Genomic DNA, 15,228 nt, shown 5'->3' with positions numbered 1-15,228 from the left:
ATGTGTAACGTACCATATGTCTGAACATATGTATGTAGAAGTGGCCACCATTGTACAAATATTTAACATACAGATTTTCTGCATTTCTTTGAGAGTTTATGTAAATATTCTTTAAAAAACTCTAAGCCTATGGTTTCTTAATATAATTTTTTCTGGTCTGAAAAATACAGGCATTTCTGCTTTGGAAACTATGTTAAGGATTGTTTCAGTTTGGTGTATTTTTTTGTTTATATTTAAGCCTCAGAAAGTAACCCAGCACATTTTAAATCCTTGCTTTCTCCTGCTTTGTTGTTGTTGTTGTTACTGTTGTTTTTGTTGCCAAACGCACATTTAAAAAATAACACACCTCTTTGTAAGGGCACTGGAAGAACTATGATACTTCCTATCTTCCCAGCAAAACTGTTTACCAGGCTGACGTTTTCCTAAGAATAGCTCCCTAAGTTTTCATGAATCCATTTAAATTTTCACACATTTGCTTTTATTCTGGCACAAGATTTAAGAGGGACTTACAATCATAGGTGGAAGGAGCAATGAGGAAGTCTGTTGGTAACACTTTAAGTAACATCCTAAACCTCGGGCTACTTGCGGGCAAATTCTCAAAATGCAAGACTCATGATCTCTGAGTCTTAAAAATTTAAATACCCTTCATGGCACTGGGTCTTTTTGTAAGCAAGCCAACATGGTGCCCAGACTCTTTCCCACCCTCTACCTCTCAACCTTATGTCCCCAGCAAACGGCTCTAAGTCCAATTTCAGTGTTCTTCATAAGTGAAGCTTTCCATGAGCCCCACAGGCTGACTTATGCAATTCCTCCTCCAAAAACCCAGAGTAAAGGACATGTCACATTGTAAATTGTAGCCACTGCAATGCCTGTCTCTCCTGCTAATAGGATTTCTTTGAAGACAAGGACCTGTCCTTGTCATTATGGCCCTGGGCCTAGCTTACTGCCTGACATGTTATGCTCCATAAATGTTCATTGAATGAATGAAAGAGTGGATTTATTTGGTGTTAGGTAATAAAAAATGAATTCAAAAGAGCATAAATAAAACAAAAATGATTAACTTTAACATGCAGGTGTGACCAAGGCCCAAATTATCTTCCAATTGCTTTGTCTTTCGGGAAATGCACTAGGAAATGTTAGCATACACAGCCTGAATGGCATGAAAATATTTGAATGTGGCTATCCTATTGGAAGCCCAATTCCCATAGGGCAAGTTGCACTCATAATGACCAAATAATCAACGAGTCCTCTCCTCGTTCCAAAGAGGATTTGAAGTGAGGCCCTACCTAAGAAACTTGGCAGAGGCACCAAAACAAAAGCACTATCTAATGGAGTCAGCACGATTCATAATCGAAGAGAAGTGGACAGCAGCAGAGATGGACATGAAACCCAGGCCTTCAGAGGCCTATCCCAGTGTTCTTCCAATTAATTCTTGTTGCTTCACTTTATCAGTGTTTAATAAAGTGTTTGTTTTTATGGGAAGATGAGTAAGGACTCGTGCCTAGTGTCCCTTACCTCTTGTGTCTACAGATTGGCCTACTTAGTTAAGCGATTAGGTGATTAGCAATTCCCCCACTTATTTGGCCATGTATGAGAAGCAAACTCGTCTGTGGCAAATTAAAAATACTGAGTTGTATGGCCTTAGTTGGGGAATTAGAGGTTGAAAGGGTTGCTTCTGACTCACATATGGCCCCCAGGCACAATATATCTAAAACTTTCGGTAACTATAGAGTTTTAAAAAGCTCCTCTACCACCTTTTCAATTAAGACACGCCCTCTGGGTTGAGGCTCACTGATGTAGAACAAGTTTTATAGAAAATAATGATGTAAATTAATATAGTTGGCTAACCTTTTGATTGCATTTACAAATTGAAAAATGCAGTGCAATATTGATTAGACAATCTTCTCATTGTTTTTAAGGAGGAGAGAACAAGTAAGAGAGAGAGGTGCATGGTGGAAAGAGCATTAGTTTTGAAGTGAGACAACCCTGGATCAAATCTCAGCCCTACCACTTGACTGGACTCCAGGAAAGTCATCCCAAGTCGCAATCTCGCTCCTCTCCTTCCTCCTAGACTTAATGCAGGGGCTGCAGTAGACCCTGGCTACCTGGTAGTGATCTATTTAAGCTCTTAACAGATTCCCAGAGCCATAACAATAGACACGTGTGTACCTGTTCCTAGCCTACCCGCCAATCCACATTTCCATTGAGAATCATGTTTCTCAGGCTTATTCCCCGACTGCTTTCCCACTTTCATTATAATTTCTGTTTTGTTTTATGGCCCATCATTGGCGGCTTGTTTGTCCTCAGAGCCATTCCTTACTCTTCCCGTCTTCTGTATCACAGGGAAGTCATCCCATATAGGACGCATTTCTCAGACTTCCTATGGGCTCAGATGCTCTTCATGAGGTTGGCCCCTGGGAGCCATAGACAGGGATTGGTGGGTAGAAGGTAGACGGGAGAAACCAGGGTGTTCTCCCCCAACCTGTCTGTCTTGGGTGGAATCTCCAATAGTGACTGTCTTCTCCATGCTTCTAAACATACCCCTCCTACTGCAGTTCCAACTTCTGCCAGTCAACCCCTGTCCTGATGTTCTGACCCCAGCTGACCTCTGCTTTTGAGGTCTGTTAACACCACCTCCTCTTGTGCCTGCAGCCCTAAAAGCAATAGTGGCATCATGTTGATTTTAATCTGTTTCATCACCATCTCTTGCTTAGCTTTTGAGCTCATCCATCACTTTTATAACCAATTCCATGTATTAAATTTCCCCTCTTTAATATACCCAAAGTGGTTTCTGTTTTCCCTAATAGACCCTGAAAGCACTCCTGAAGTTATAAACTCTCTTTATTGCCTTTACTGGTCAGAGTAGCTTAGATGATCCCAAGCCGGTGAAGCGTGCTGAAAATACTGACTCCCTAGGTCTACCACGCAGAGGTAGTGATTCCCTGGTTTCAGTGTGTGGCCCCAGAAGCTGAATTTTCAAAAAGCTTCCCTGGTGGTCGTAATGCCCAGCACCAATTTAGAGAATGGCAAAGCCAGGCTGAGATGGCGGTGCATGGGGTGGGAGTGGATGGTTGCTAGGTTCATTCACCAACTAAGGGCTTCACTTTTACAAACCAGCCTCACAGCAAGTGAACCCAGCTCAGCAAAATTAAAATGACTGCATCCCATGGACTTTATAGGACAGTTACAAGTGTCAAAATAGCACATGTTAAATTGGGGAGTGCCAAGGGATTGTTTGCAAGAATAAATGAAATCACATATGTGGCAGCATTTCACACATTGTAGTTGCTCAATAAATGATCTTCCCTTCTCTCAAATTGAGTGAAAACATAGAACTATAGAAAGCTATGAAATAGTATAAATTATTTATTCCTTAAGGTCACAGAATCCAGATACTAAATACCAGAAGTAATAGATAAGTAACTATATAGTAAAAAAAAAAGTCATTGTCTGGCACGTATTATTGCTCACTGAGCTGGTACTAAGCAGCGCAATCATATGACACCATAGGTTAGCTCTCTTTCATATCAGAAATAATTTTTGAAAATAAGTTTTAACTGGGACTCTTGTGTCAGATTACATAGTAACATCTTCTAAGGAGACCTGAACCTTGTGAGTATGTCCTTACTTGGCCATTGGAATTTCTGCATTCCAGGCTCTTGCCAGAGACTACAACTTTGAGTACTCCACTGTCCAGTTCTTATCAAAAAAGACTGGTTAGGAGAAATTATATTCGTGGAGGACTGCCTGAAAGATATGCAGCCTGTTCGTTCCGCATTGAGATAACCTAAATTCTATTTGTGGTTTAAGTCAGCTTATCACATAGCTGCCTATTTGGATCTCCATGTATTTACTTCTTGTCAGTTTCTCTTTACTGGGGAAGATGAATGAAAAAGGCACATCTATCATTATGGAATTTTGAACAATGTTAAAAGAGAAAACCCTCAGAGGTTTCCAGACAGAGAAAACCAGCATGCTTCCAACGCAGGGAGCATCAGACTAACATGAAACTACTCATCTACAAACTGGGAAGTAAGTAGTAAGCAATACAGTATTTACAGAGAGATGGGACAAAAGACTTGTGAGCCAAGAATCCTGCACTGGCCAAGAGCTCTATTCCTACATAAGAGCAAAAGGAAGACATTTCTGGACATGGAGTTACTCAGAGTGGGCCATCTACATGCCACTTCTGAGAATTGAATCAGGACATAGGTGTCAAGGTAGGAGGAGATGAAGAGCCAAAGAAAGAGTGATGAGCAATGAGCATTGCAAAACTTATGGTCAAGTCTAAGTAAATGATCATAATGTGACTACGAAGTCTAAGTTGTTCATTAAGATTTCTTGAAACGGAAGAGGCATGTTGACTTTGAGGAGATGTTTAGTAGCTTGGAGTGGAACAGGCAATGAAAGAGTAAAAATATTCCAAGTATCTCTACCTATGGACAAGAAAGAGAAAAGAGATGTCGTGGATTGGGTTCTCTGGAAGCAAGCACTGAGACATAGTTTTGGTTGCAAGATTGTTAGTAGGAATTAACACCCATGTATTATGTTCCCCAGAAAGATATGTTGAAGTCCTAATTTTCAGTACCTGTGCATGTGACCTTATTTGGAAATAGGGTCTTTGCAAATATAATCAAGTTAAGATGAGTTCATGAGGGTGAGCTCTAACCCAGTATAACTGGTGTTCTTATAAGAAGAGGAAAATGCCACATGAAGAGGGAGACACATGGAGAGAAGGGCTATATGATGTCAGAGGCCAGGGCTGGAGTAACACAGTGGCAAGCCAAGGGACACCAAGAAAGATGGCTACCACCAGAAGCTAAAAAGTAGCAAGGAAGAATTCTGTCGAGTCTCAGAGGGAGCATGGCCCTGCCAGTACCTTTATTTTGGACTTCTAGCCTCCAGAACTGTGGGAAAATAAATCTCTGTCATTTGAAGCCACCTAGACTGTCGTACTTTGTAGGGACAGCCCTAGGAAACTGATAAAACCCGTAAAAAGATGAGGGAAGGAGCACAAAATCAAAGTCCCATGCAAGACACACAAAGCCTGGGGAGCTGGAGGAAGAGTGCCACCATGCCACTCAGTCACAAGAGGTGACTGCCCCAGGAAGGCCATGACCTAGGCTAAACTGGCTCCCTGCAGAGGCATGCAGTAAGGCGGTCTTCCCTTCTTACAGGAGATCTGGGTAGCTCATCTCCATGTCTACACAGCAGGCCGAGGGAAAAATGGGCAGTGAAAATAGTGTATAGTCATTTTGCTTTCTTGATTGAAAAACAGGTTTTTAAATGACTTAAAATTAAAAAGATAATATGAGCAAACCAGCCAATAAGTACAGTAACAGCAACTGTAATTAATAGTAAACAAAGCGTTGTCATAGGCGTTGCCTTTATTTCCTGACCAACATAGTTCTGGAATTTATAAGGAAAAAAATGAAGTAGACCTACAGGAGAACATGGCAAAACTGTAATTATATTAGGGAATTTTGATATAATTATTTCATAATTTGGCCGGGCACGGTGGCCATGCCTGTAATCCCAGCACTTTGGGAGACCGAGGCAGGTGGATCACTTGAGCTCAGGAGTTTGAGACAAGCCTGGGCAACATAGTGTGAGACCCCATCTCTACAAAAAAATAAAAAAATTAGCCAGGTGTGGGGGCGTGCACCGGTAATCCCAGCTACTCAGGAGGCTGAGGTGGGAGGATCGCTTGAGCCCAGGTGGTGGAGGTTGCAGTGAACCGAGATCATGCCACTTCACTCCAGCCTGAGCAACAGAGCCAGACCCTGTCTCAAAAGAATTAATAATAATAATTTCATAATTTGACAAAGTAGAGAAATAATGATACAGGTTAGTATTTGTATATAGTGTTTATACCCTACAAACACAGCATCTGCATTTTTCTCTTGTGTCTATAGAACATTTACAAAAATCTATTTCTATGGCCACAGGAAAAAACTAAATGAATTTGGGATTAAAAGCTATTTTACTTATCCCCTTTTTTATCCCACTGTGATAAAACAAAAAATTGACAGTGAAATAATAATAATAAGTAAAATGTAAATGCTTGAAATTAAGAAGCCTTCTTATAGATGATTCCTGGATCAAATTGAAAATCAAATACAAAATGGCAAATTCTCTGGAAGTTAATTAAAGAGAACATTTCACATCAAAACTTAGGAAGAAATTGTTAATGCATTTAGGAATACCTTATAGCCTAAATGCCTTTGGTACTATTAAAAAAAAAAGAATGAAAAATAAACTAAATATTGCATCTAAGAAATTTTTTTAAAAATCAGAAGAAAGAAGGTATTATTAATGACAAAAGCTAAAATTAATGTAATTGGCCACAAAACAATTAAAAGGAGAGAATGTGACTAATGAAAATATGTATATAATATAAAGAATGTACATATACACATGCAACGTTAGGAATGAGGAAAAAAATCGCCCAGATCCCAGAAGGATTAAAATAAGTCAATAAGACAATGTTCAGGTTTATGGCGATAAATTTTGAAATCTAGAGGAAATTGATGTTTTTCTAATAAACTATAAATTACCAAAATTTGATTCAAAGAAAGGTTATAAATCCCAAGAGAGGAGTAATAAACAGAAAAAAAGTGAGTGTATATAAAGCCTTCCGATTTTATGAAAAGTATAAATTCCTTCATGCCAAAAACTGATAAAGATGGCCGCAACAATTGTTCAATATCACTTATGAAAATATGCTTTTAAAAAGATTAAGAAATCAAATCAAAGTTAAGATTTATTCTAGAAATATAAGGATTTTTAATTTTATATTTTTATATTTCTAGAAATGTAAGGATTTATATTTCACTCTATTTAAAAGAGTGACAAATGAAAATATCCAGGAGTGAATTTAGTAAGACATAAGACAAATTAAAAAAAAAAAAAGATTGTAGTAAAAGACATAAACTAACATTTGAAGAAGTAGAGAGCTATACTATCTTTTCAAATGAGAAAACTTACCATCCTAAAGATAAAAATTATTCTAAATTAACTATATATAATCCCAGTTAGAATCCCAACTTGGAAGGTAAAAGTGTTGTCGGCTCAGTCCACACGATTTTTTTGTTTGTTTGCTTTTTGTTTTTTTTGAGACAGAGTTTCACTCTTGTCGCCCAGGCTGGAGTGCAATGGCCCGGTCTCGGCTCACTACAACCTCTGCCTCCCAGGTTCAAGCGATTCTCCTGCCTCAGCCTCCCGAGTAGCTGGGATTACAGGCACCCGCCACCCCACCCAACTAGTTTTTGTATTTTTGGTAGAGACGGGGTTTTACCATAATGGCCAGGCTGGTCTCGAACTCCTGACCTCAGGTGATCCGCCCACCTTGGGCTCTCAAAGTGCTGGGATTACAGGCATGAGCCACTATGCCCAGCCCAATCAACATGTTTTTAAAGGCCACATAAAAATATAAATGCAAGAAAATTTCCAAACTTGAAGGAAAAACAGTCAGCATGGGGAAGTCGTGCCAGCAGGCATCAAAGCATACTATCATGTCACTGCATTTTAAGCAATATGGTATTAGCTTAGGAATCCACAAGTCAGTGTTTGGAACAGAGTAGATGCCGTAACTAAATCAATTTTATAGGAAAACTTAGTGTATGCTAAAGGTGGCTTGTCTTTCCAGTAAGGAAAATATCATAAAGTAAATGATTTAGGGGCAATTAACTGTCCATCTGGGGCAATATTCCATTTGGATTAGATTCCATTTGAAGTAAGAGCTAATATTAAAGATGGACCCATAAAGGTATCAAGAGAAAATATGGGAGAATACATGTATAACATCAGGTTAGGGGGAGCTCTCTTTCATAATCCATCCTCCAAAAAGGAAGAATTGCAAGATAGTAAATTTATAATCCTTAAAGGAAAAACTGGCAGATTTGACTGTGTAAAAATTTAAAATGTCTATAATGACAAGACACAATAAATAAAGCCAAAAGAAGAATAATACTTGCAACCTCTAGGACAGAGCTAATGTTTAAAATACTAAGAGGTCTCACAAATTGATTATAAAAGAAAGATAAAACAGCCCGGTATAAAAACAGTCAAACGGCATGAACTGGAATTATAAATCACCAATAAACCTGTGAAAAGAATCAGCCCCATTAGTAGTGAGAGAAGGCGAATTAAAACCAGAGATGCCCATCAGGTGAGCAAACACTTTTAAAGATGGCCAACACCAGTGCTGATCCGTGTGCCAATAAGCAGGCACTCTCCGTGCACATTTGGGCTGATTGCTTCGACCTTTGCTCCGGAAAGAAACGTAGCAATAGTCTTTCAGATAGTTTACATGCTTATCATGTTTGGCCCCACAGTTATTCCACTTCTAGGATTCTTTCCCACACACAAAAAAAGTACTAGAACATTAAAGATGTTTGAATAAGGCTGTTTATTCCTGCTCTGGTTAGGGTAGCCAAATTTGGAAACAGTCTGAATGTTCATCCACAGAAGAGTGATTGGTTAAACAATGGTATGTCCATCTTGTGAATATATGTAGTTGTTTTAAATGAGGTAGATACATAGATTTGAAAAATACATTGATAAGAGCAAGTGGCAGAAATAAATGTGTGTGTGAAAAAGCGTAGGGAAGATTTTGAAAGGCTATAAAACAGACTGTTCTTTTTGGCTATCGCAGGGTGGGGGAGATAAGACCTAATTCTTTTTTTTTATTTTATTTTTTTTAAGAGAGTCTCGCTATGTTGCCCAGGCTGGTCTCAAATTCCTGGCCTCAAGCAACCCTCCCACCTTAGCCTGCCAAAGTGCTGCAATTACAGGCGTGAGCCACCATGCCTACCCTAATTCATTTTCACTTTATACCTCTCTACATTTTTAAATTGATTATAATAAGCAAGTATCTCTTCTGTATAAAACACAATTATAGCACAACAGCTTTTTTGAACTTGTCTTTGAAGTTGTGTCATCTAATCAACCCTTATGGAAATCACAGGTCGTTTATCATAGGGATAATATTGAAAAGTTGTCCACATGTCACATGGTATCTCCTCTGTGAAGATCCATGGGAGAAATTTCCACTCCAGCTTGAATCTCCAGATACCTGTGGTTCATTTGAGCAACTGCTTTGCTTTTATCTTTTGCTCATTGTGCATCTGGTAACTGATCGTATTTTCCTTCCCTCTGGAAACCAGGAATCTCAGAGTCAAGTTGTAGACTGTATAGTTTATTCAACAACCATACCAGGCCCTGTGGCTTATGTTCTATGCACAGCCCTTGCTGATAGAATCGTCTTGCTCTCCACATTTATTTTCCCTCACCCACATTCCTTCCTTTGTTTTAATTTTAACTGCTTATATTGCATGTATCCCTATAGCTACCTCTGATCTTTTTTGGGAGATGTAGTAGGGATGTGAATAAATAATGACCAGAAGTTTCTATTTTAACAGAAACCTGGGAAAGAAAACGGTCTCAACAATGAGTAGGGCACCCATCGCTACCAACTACAGATGACTTGCCATTTCATTTACAAAGGTAAGGAAATAAAGTCTGTATTTTTAATTAATTCTGATCATATCAGTATAGAGCCCTTACCTTTTTATTGTAAATATTTTTACAAATATTCTAAAACATATATCTAGCTCATAACCTTTAACTTTGACATCAAGTTTGAAACAAACATCAAGCAAACAGAAACAAGAAATTTTATGAATTTTGACATGCCAGAAGGGTTAAAAAAAAAAAATCGAGATGTGGTCTCTGTTGTTAATTACTATGTGTGTTTAAATTTTTAAATAGTATTTTCCTTGTTTTAAGTGTAGCAGTGTTCACTGTAGAATACTTGGAGAATCTAACAAAATATAAAAATGAAAACCTAAAGCATTTATAATCCCATCATCTGTAGATAATCACCAGAACTTCTGAGAATGTCTTTCCTCCTTCCTTTTATGTGTACATGGAAAATACACATGACTATAACTTCAAAAAAAATTTTTTAGAGATGATGTCTCGCTGTGTCTTTCAGGTGAAATTCATATCACATAAAATCAGCCGTTTAAAAATGAACAATTCAGTGTTCATTTTTAGTACAGTTTAGTACATTTACAATGTTATGCAACCACTACCTCTATGCAAAACATCTGCATCACCGCAAAAGGAAACTCAGTGCAGTCAGCCCTTGGTATCTGCGGGAGATTGATTCCAGGACCTGTGGATACCAAAATATACTCAAGTCCCTTATCTAAAATGACACAATATTTGCTTTTGTTTCTCTTTTTGAGACAGGCTCTTCCTTTATTGCCCAGGCTGGAGTGCAGTGGTGTAATCATGGCTCACTGCAGCCTCAAACTCCTGAGCTCAAGCAATCCTCCCACCTCAGCCTCCTGTGTAGCTGGGACAGTAGGTGCAAGACATTGCACCTGGCTAATTTTTTGTTTTTTATAGAGATGAGGTCTCACTGTTTTTCCCAGGCTGGTCTCTTACTACTGGCCTCAAGTGATCGTCCCATCCCGGCATCCCAAAATGCTGTGATTACAGGTGTGAGCCACCATGCCCAACATGATTATATAATGTTTTTTAAAACAATGTTTTTAATTCATACGTACCTTGGCTTCCTTAGTTACAGATGATGTGGTGCAGAAGCATAACAAGTTTAAGAAGAAACAGTAGTCATATTGTGACCATTGTAATGGCCCTTTGCAGTTTACCAGTACATCCCCAAGCATCTTATTTGTCCCTGCTACATGGCCTCTCTGACTCCAATGTCCCTCGTTAATAGGTTCACGTGACCTTTGTTAAACATCACTCTACAGGAAAAATAAATAAATAACCCTCGAATCCAGATGATAGTTCATGGCCTTCGTTTATCATTATTATATGTTTTCTGCTGCTTAAAAGGAAGTGTTTAAAAAAGAAATAGAAGTTTACCTGTTTTTCTCCTCCTCTTCCCTACTGTCAAGTCAGGGATGATTCACAAAGTAATAAAAAATATTTTAAGACCATCTCATCCTCCGTCCTTCATTCATGCCAGTTAGTTAACCTCTCATTAAGGTTGTTTTTTTAGGCACCCTTCAGAGTTGCTCTTGTAGTTTTTTGGTTTTAAAAGCTGCCAAGTCTTAAAAGTGAAATTACTGGAATGGCATTCTTTAGGGAGGTCTTCATTCTGTTGGCTCTGTTGAACAGTTGAAGGCTTGTATTTTACCCTGAGCCTGGTATATAAACCATTTTAATTCTTCTGGCATTTTTATTCAAAACTTACCAAAATATTATTATAAAGAGACTAGAAAAATGAATTATTCTTTAAGTCAATTTAAGCTGATACAGCATGGAAAACAATAGTTTGTGAAACATCTGTCCTTGAAGAGTCTGTTCTAACACAGACAGATTAAATAGATGCAAATAGAATTGCAAAATTATGTAAGAGGGTGGTTTGATTGGTGGGCAGTACTAGATCTAGTGAGGTTGACTCACCGTGGTTCTTGCGTTTATTTTCCTGGATGGTTTTTAGTCATGTCAAGCTCATGGCAGTGTGGGTAAACTCAGTCACTTAGCTCCAAGGCAGAGAAATGGTTGATGAATTCCTAGGTTTAGCATATGCTGTGTTTATTAAAAGCCCAGAATTTAAAGCATGCTTCAAAAGCATAAAAGAAAGTCAGAAATTTTACCCTTCCTTGGTGTATTCAATGTTCTGCATGCAATTTAAGGTAAGACCCTTAAATTGTGGTTCCCTAATTATGAAGTTACCCTTGTTTACCACAGAAGTAACGTAACTGGCTTTAAAAATTCAGATGAATTATTGGTTACATGTGAAAATCTTATCATTAGGAAGAGAGAGAAACACGTTTGAAGATCAGATCTCCCAATGAAAAAACATATTTTATCTTAAGGCATTAGAATTCACAAAGATACACAATAGTTTTGAGTGTGTAAAAATGTAAACTTCTCTATATCATAATTATGAAACAAATTAAAAGGACACGGTAAACTGGGCACAGTGACTCATGCCTGTAATCCCAGCACTTTGGGAGGCCAAGGCAGGAGGATTGCTTGAGCTCAGGAGTTCGAGACCAGCCTGGGAAACATGGCAAAACCCTGTCTCTAACAAAATAATTACAAAAAATTAGTCCCAGCTACTTGGGAGGCTGAGGTGGGAGGATTGTCTGAGCCTGGGAGGTCGGGCTGAGGTGGGAGGATTGTCTGAGCCTGGGAGGTCGAGGCTGCAGTGAGCTGTGATGGCACCATTGTACTCCAGCCTGAGTGATAAAGTGAGACCCTGTCTCAAAAACAAACAAAAAGGCAGATAGTAACACAGAAGAATATTAATAATGCACTTGGCAAGCAATTAACAACCTTAAAACATAAAAATAAGCAAACCACTAGTATGAATAATCATAATAGGTAAAAATCAATATCAGAAACATTAAGACCTCCGTAGATAAATGGACGAAACAATGGAAGACTCGAAGATATACAAAGAACTAAAACTGATGTGAAAACGATGTTAACCTTCACCAGTAATTTTCACAGATGCAAATTAAAACCAGGAGATGATTTCTTTTACCTGTCAGATTAGCAAAGCTGTTTAAGATGATAACAGTCGGCCGGGCGCGGTGGCTCACGCTTGTAATCCCAGCACTTTGGGAGGCCGAGGCGGGCGGATCACGAGGTCAGGAGATCGAGACCACGGTGAAACCCTGTCTCTACTAAAAATATAAAAAAAATCAGCCGGGCGTGTTGGCGGGCGCCTGTAGTCCCAGCTACTCGGAGAGGCTGAGGCAGGAGAATGGCTTGAACCCGGGAGGCGGAGCTTGCAGTGAGCCGAGATCGCGCCACCGCACTCCAGCCTGGGTGACAGAGCGAGACTCCGTCTCAAAAAAAAAAAAAAAAAAAAAAGATGATAACAGTCATTACTAATTGTGTAATGAAACAATCCCCCACTCGCTGCTGATAGCAGTGTGAATGAGTGTACTCTTCTGGAAATAAATTTACCAATATGTAGTAAAAGCTTTAAATTTTTTAATACGCTAGTATGCCCTAGCAATTCCAAGAATCTAGTCCAAGAAAACATTGAAGTTAGATAAAGATATAAGCATAAAATAATTATTTTACTATTTACAGGAGCAAAACTCTTTGAGCTGCCTCAACTATCCTTCAATATTAGCATTGACTAAAGTATTAACACACAGTGGTGTCCATACAGTGGTGTATCTTGCAACTAGAAAAAAATAATTCTTACAAAGATATTTTTGTAATCAAATGGGATAATGTTTATTACATAAAAGTTCAGTGAAAAATACTGGGTAAGATAGTATTGTAAGTTTTTTCATATGAAAATACACATAATAAAAGGTAGAAATAAATATGACAAAATATGAATACAGGAGTTGCCCAAGGATAGTAGAGTTGAGTAGTTTTTTTGTTCTGACTCATATTTTTTGGTACTTCCCAGATGATTTTACAGTGAGCATGTATAACCAGAAGAAAAGTTTTTTAAAAGGCTATGTAGCCTGGCACGGTGGCTCATGCCTATAATCTCAGTTACTCGAGAGGCTGAGGTGGGAGGACTGCTTGAACTTAAGAGTTTGAGGCTGCAGTGAGCCATGATCGCACCACTGCATTCCAGTTCCAGCCTGGGTGATAGAGGGAAACCCCATCTCTAAAAAAAAAGCTTTGTAGAAAGAAACTTATACACATGTACATGCTTTCTTAGAGCATATAGGATAAAATATATTACGAAAATGTTTTAGATTTATTTTTGAAAGATTAAGGAATGCAGATTTCTTTTTTAGTATTCTGAAATGTTTCTGTCTTCCTTAGGAACAACAGCAATAGCAATAACAAAAACATACTTAACTAAAATAGATCCTTTGGTTAGCAATATTATTAATATATTGTATTTCAGAATAGCATTGAAGTTCAAATGGCAGTGTGTTTCTCTTGTAGATGTCGTCTGCTGCTGAAAATGGAGAGGCAGCACCTGGAAAACAAAATGAAGAAAAAACCTATAAAAAGGTGAGTGTGCATTTTATTTTCTAAAGAGGAACACCGTTTTGCTGTTTGGCACGTGAATATTATCAAAGGCCTTTCTTTCTCCAAAGCAGTTGTAAGTTACTATCTTAGTTTCCAGTTGCTACTATAACTAATTACTGCAAATTTAGTGGCTTAGACAACATACATGCATTATCTTATAGTTCAGTGAGTCAGAAGCCTGACATGGGTCTCCCTGGGCTGAGATCCACGTGTTTGCAGAGCTGTATTCCTTCCTGGACGCTCCAGGGGAGAGTCTACTTCCTTGTCTTTTCTGGCTTCTAGTGGCTCCCTGCGTGCCCTGTGTCATGGCTCCCTGCCATCTTCAAAGCCAGCAATGGCCGGTGGAGTCTTTCCCAGGCTGTACCACTCTGACACTTTAAAGGGCCTGTGTGATTGCATTGAGCCCTCCTAGGCTCACAGAAATATGGAAAAATATCAATAAAAATTAATATTCTTTATCTAAAAGGTCAGCTGATTAGCAATGTTAATTTCCTCTGCAACTTGAATTCATGTTTGCCTTAGAAAGTGACGTATTCACAGGTCCCAAGGATTAGAGCATGGGAATCTTTGGGGGTCAGTTCACCATAATATAGAATATTGAGTGAAGAGAGTTGTTTGAAGACCCTTCTTATTCCTAAGAAGAAGGCTCCTGAGGGTGTGCAGTGTTCTGTGTATAATATATGAATCCTTTAATGGACTCACTACTTTCCACCAACGTTTAAAACATTTCCTACCTTTGTATTTTAAAACTTTTAAAATGTGAGATGCTCCTCTTCCCCACCTTTTCTAAGCCGCTCAGATTTTATGTCTTCAGCCCATTTCACAAAAAGTCTTTTTCCAGACTTCCTAGTGTATCTTAACTTACCAGTCTTTGACTGTTAAATTCTCAACTCCCAGCTACCAAGCTAATGTTCAAACACGTTACTGGGTAAAATATGTTCCCAAGCACCTCTACTCCTGATTATAAATTGATTATACGTTTTAGCTTTTCAAAGTTCTTGCTATTTTGCCCTCTTAAGAGTAGGACGTTTGTGTATTGAAGGTTTCTTATTTCTTAATTTTTCCTTTTATACTTTGATGGATAGCCTGCAAGATGTTTAGTCATAAAGTACATGAGCTATGTGCTCTGACCACATATTCAGGTCATGGAACTAGCATGATGTATTTTCTGTTCCATTTTCATGTAGGAGAATATGCCCTTTTTCCTGGTATATCTTCTTTATCTGA

The 15,228-nt window shown here is 38.5% G+C and overlaps 1 protein-coding gene across 3 annotated transcripts in view; it reads left to right on the top strand.

Annotated features, from left to right (window-relative positions):
• The window catches only part of PIP5K1B (phosphatidylinositol-4-phosphate 5-kinase type 1 beta), a 307,597-nt gene that overhangs the window by 103,315 nt on the left and 189,054 nt on the right, over positions 1 to 15,228 (top strand). For all 3 annotated transcript variants that reach the window (XM_030822532.1, XM_003273866.3, XM_030827193.1), the window contains 2 exons: positions 9,423 to 9,507; positions 13,915 to 13,983. In XM_030822532.1, coding sequence (XP_030678392.1) covers positions 13,915 to 13,983 — 69 coding nt within the window. In that variant the 5' untranslated portion in view covers positions 9,423 to 9,507. The remainder of the gene's footprint in view (positions 1 to 9,422; positions 9,508 to 13,914; positions 13,984 to 15,228) is intronic.

Source organism: Nomascus leucogenys, chromosome 1a, assembly GCF_006542625.1.
Source record: "Nomascus leucogenys isolate Asia chromosome 1a, Asia_NLE_v1, whole genome shotgun sequence".
NCBI lineage: Eukaryota > Metazoa > Chordata > Mammalia > Primates > Hylobatidae > Nomascus > Nomascus leucogenys.
This window is presented reverse-complemented; position numbering and strand designations above follow the sequence as displayed.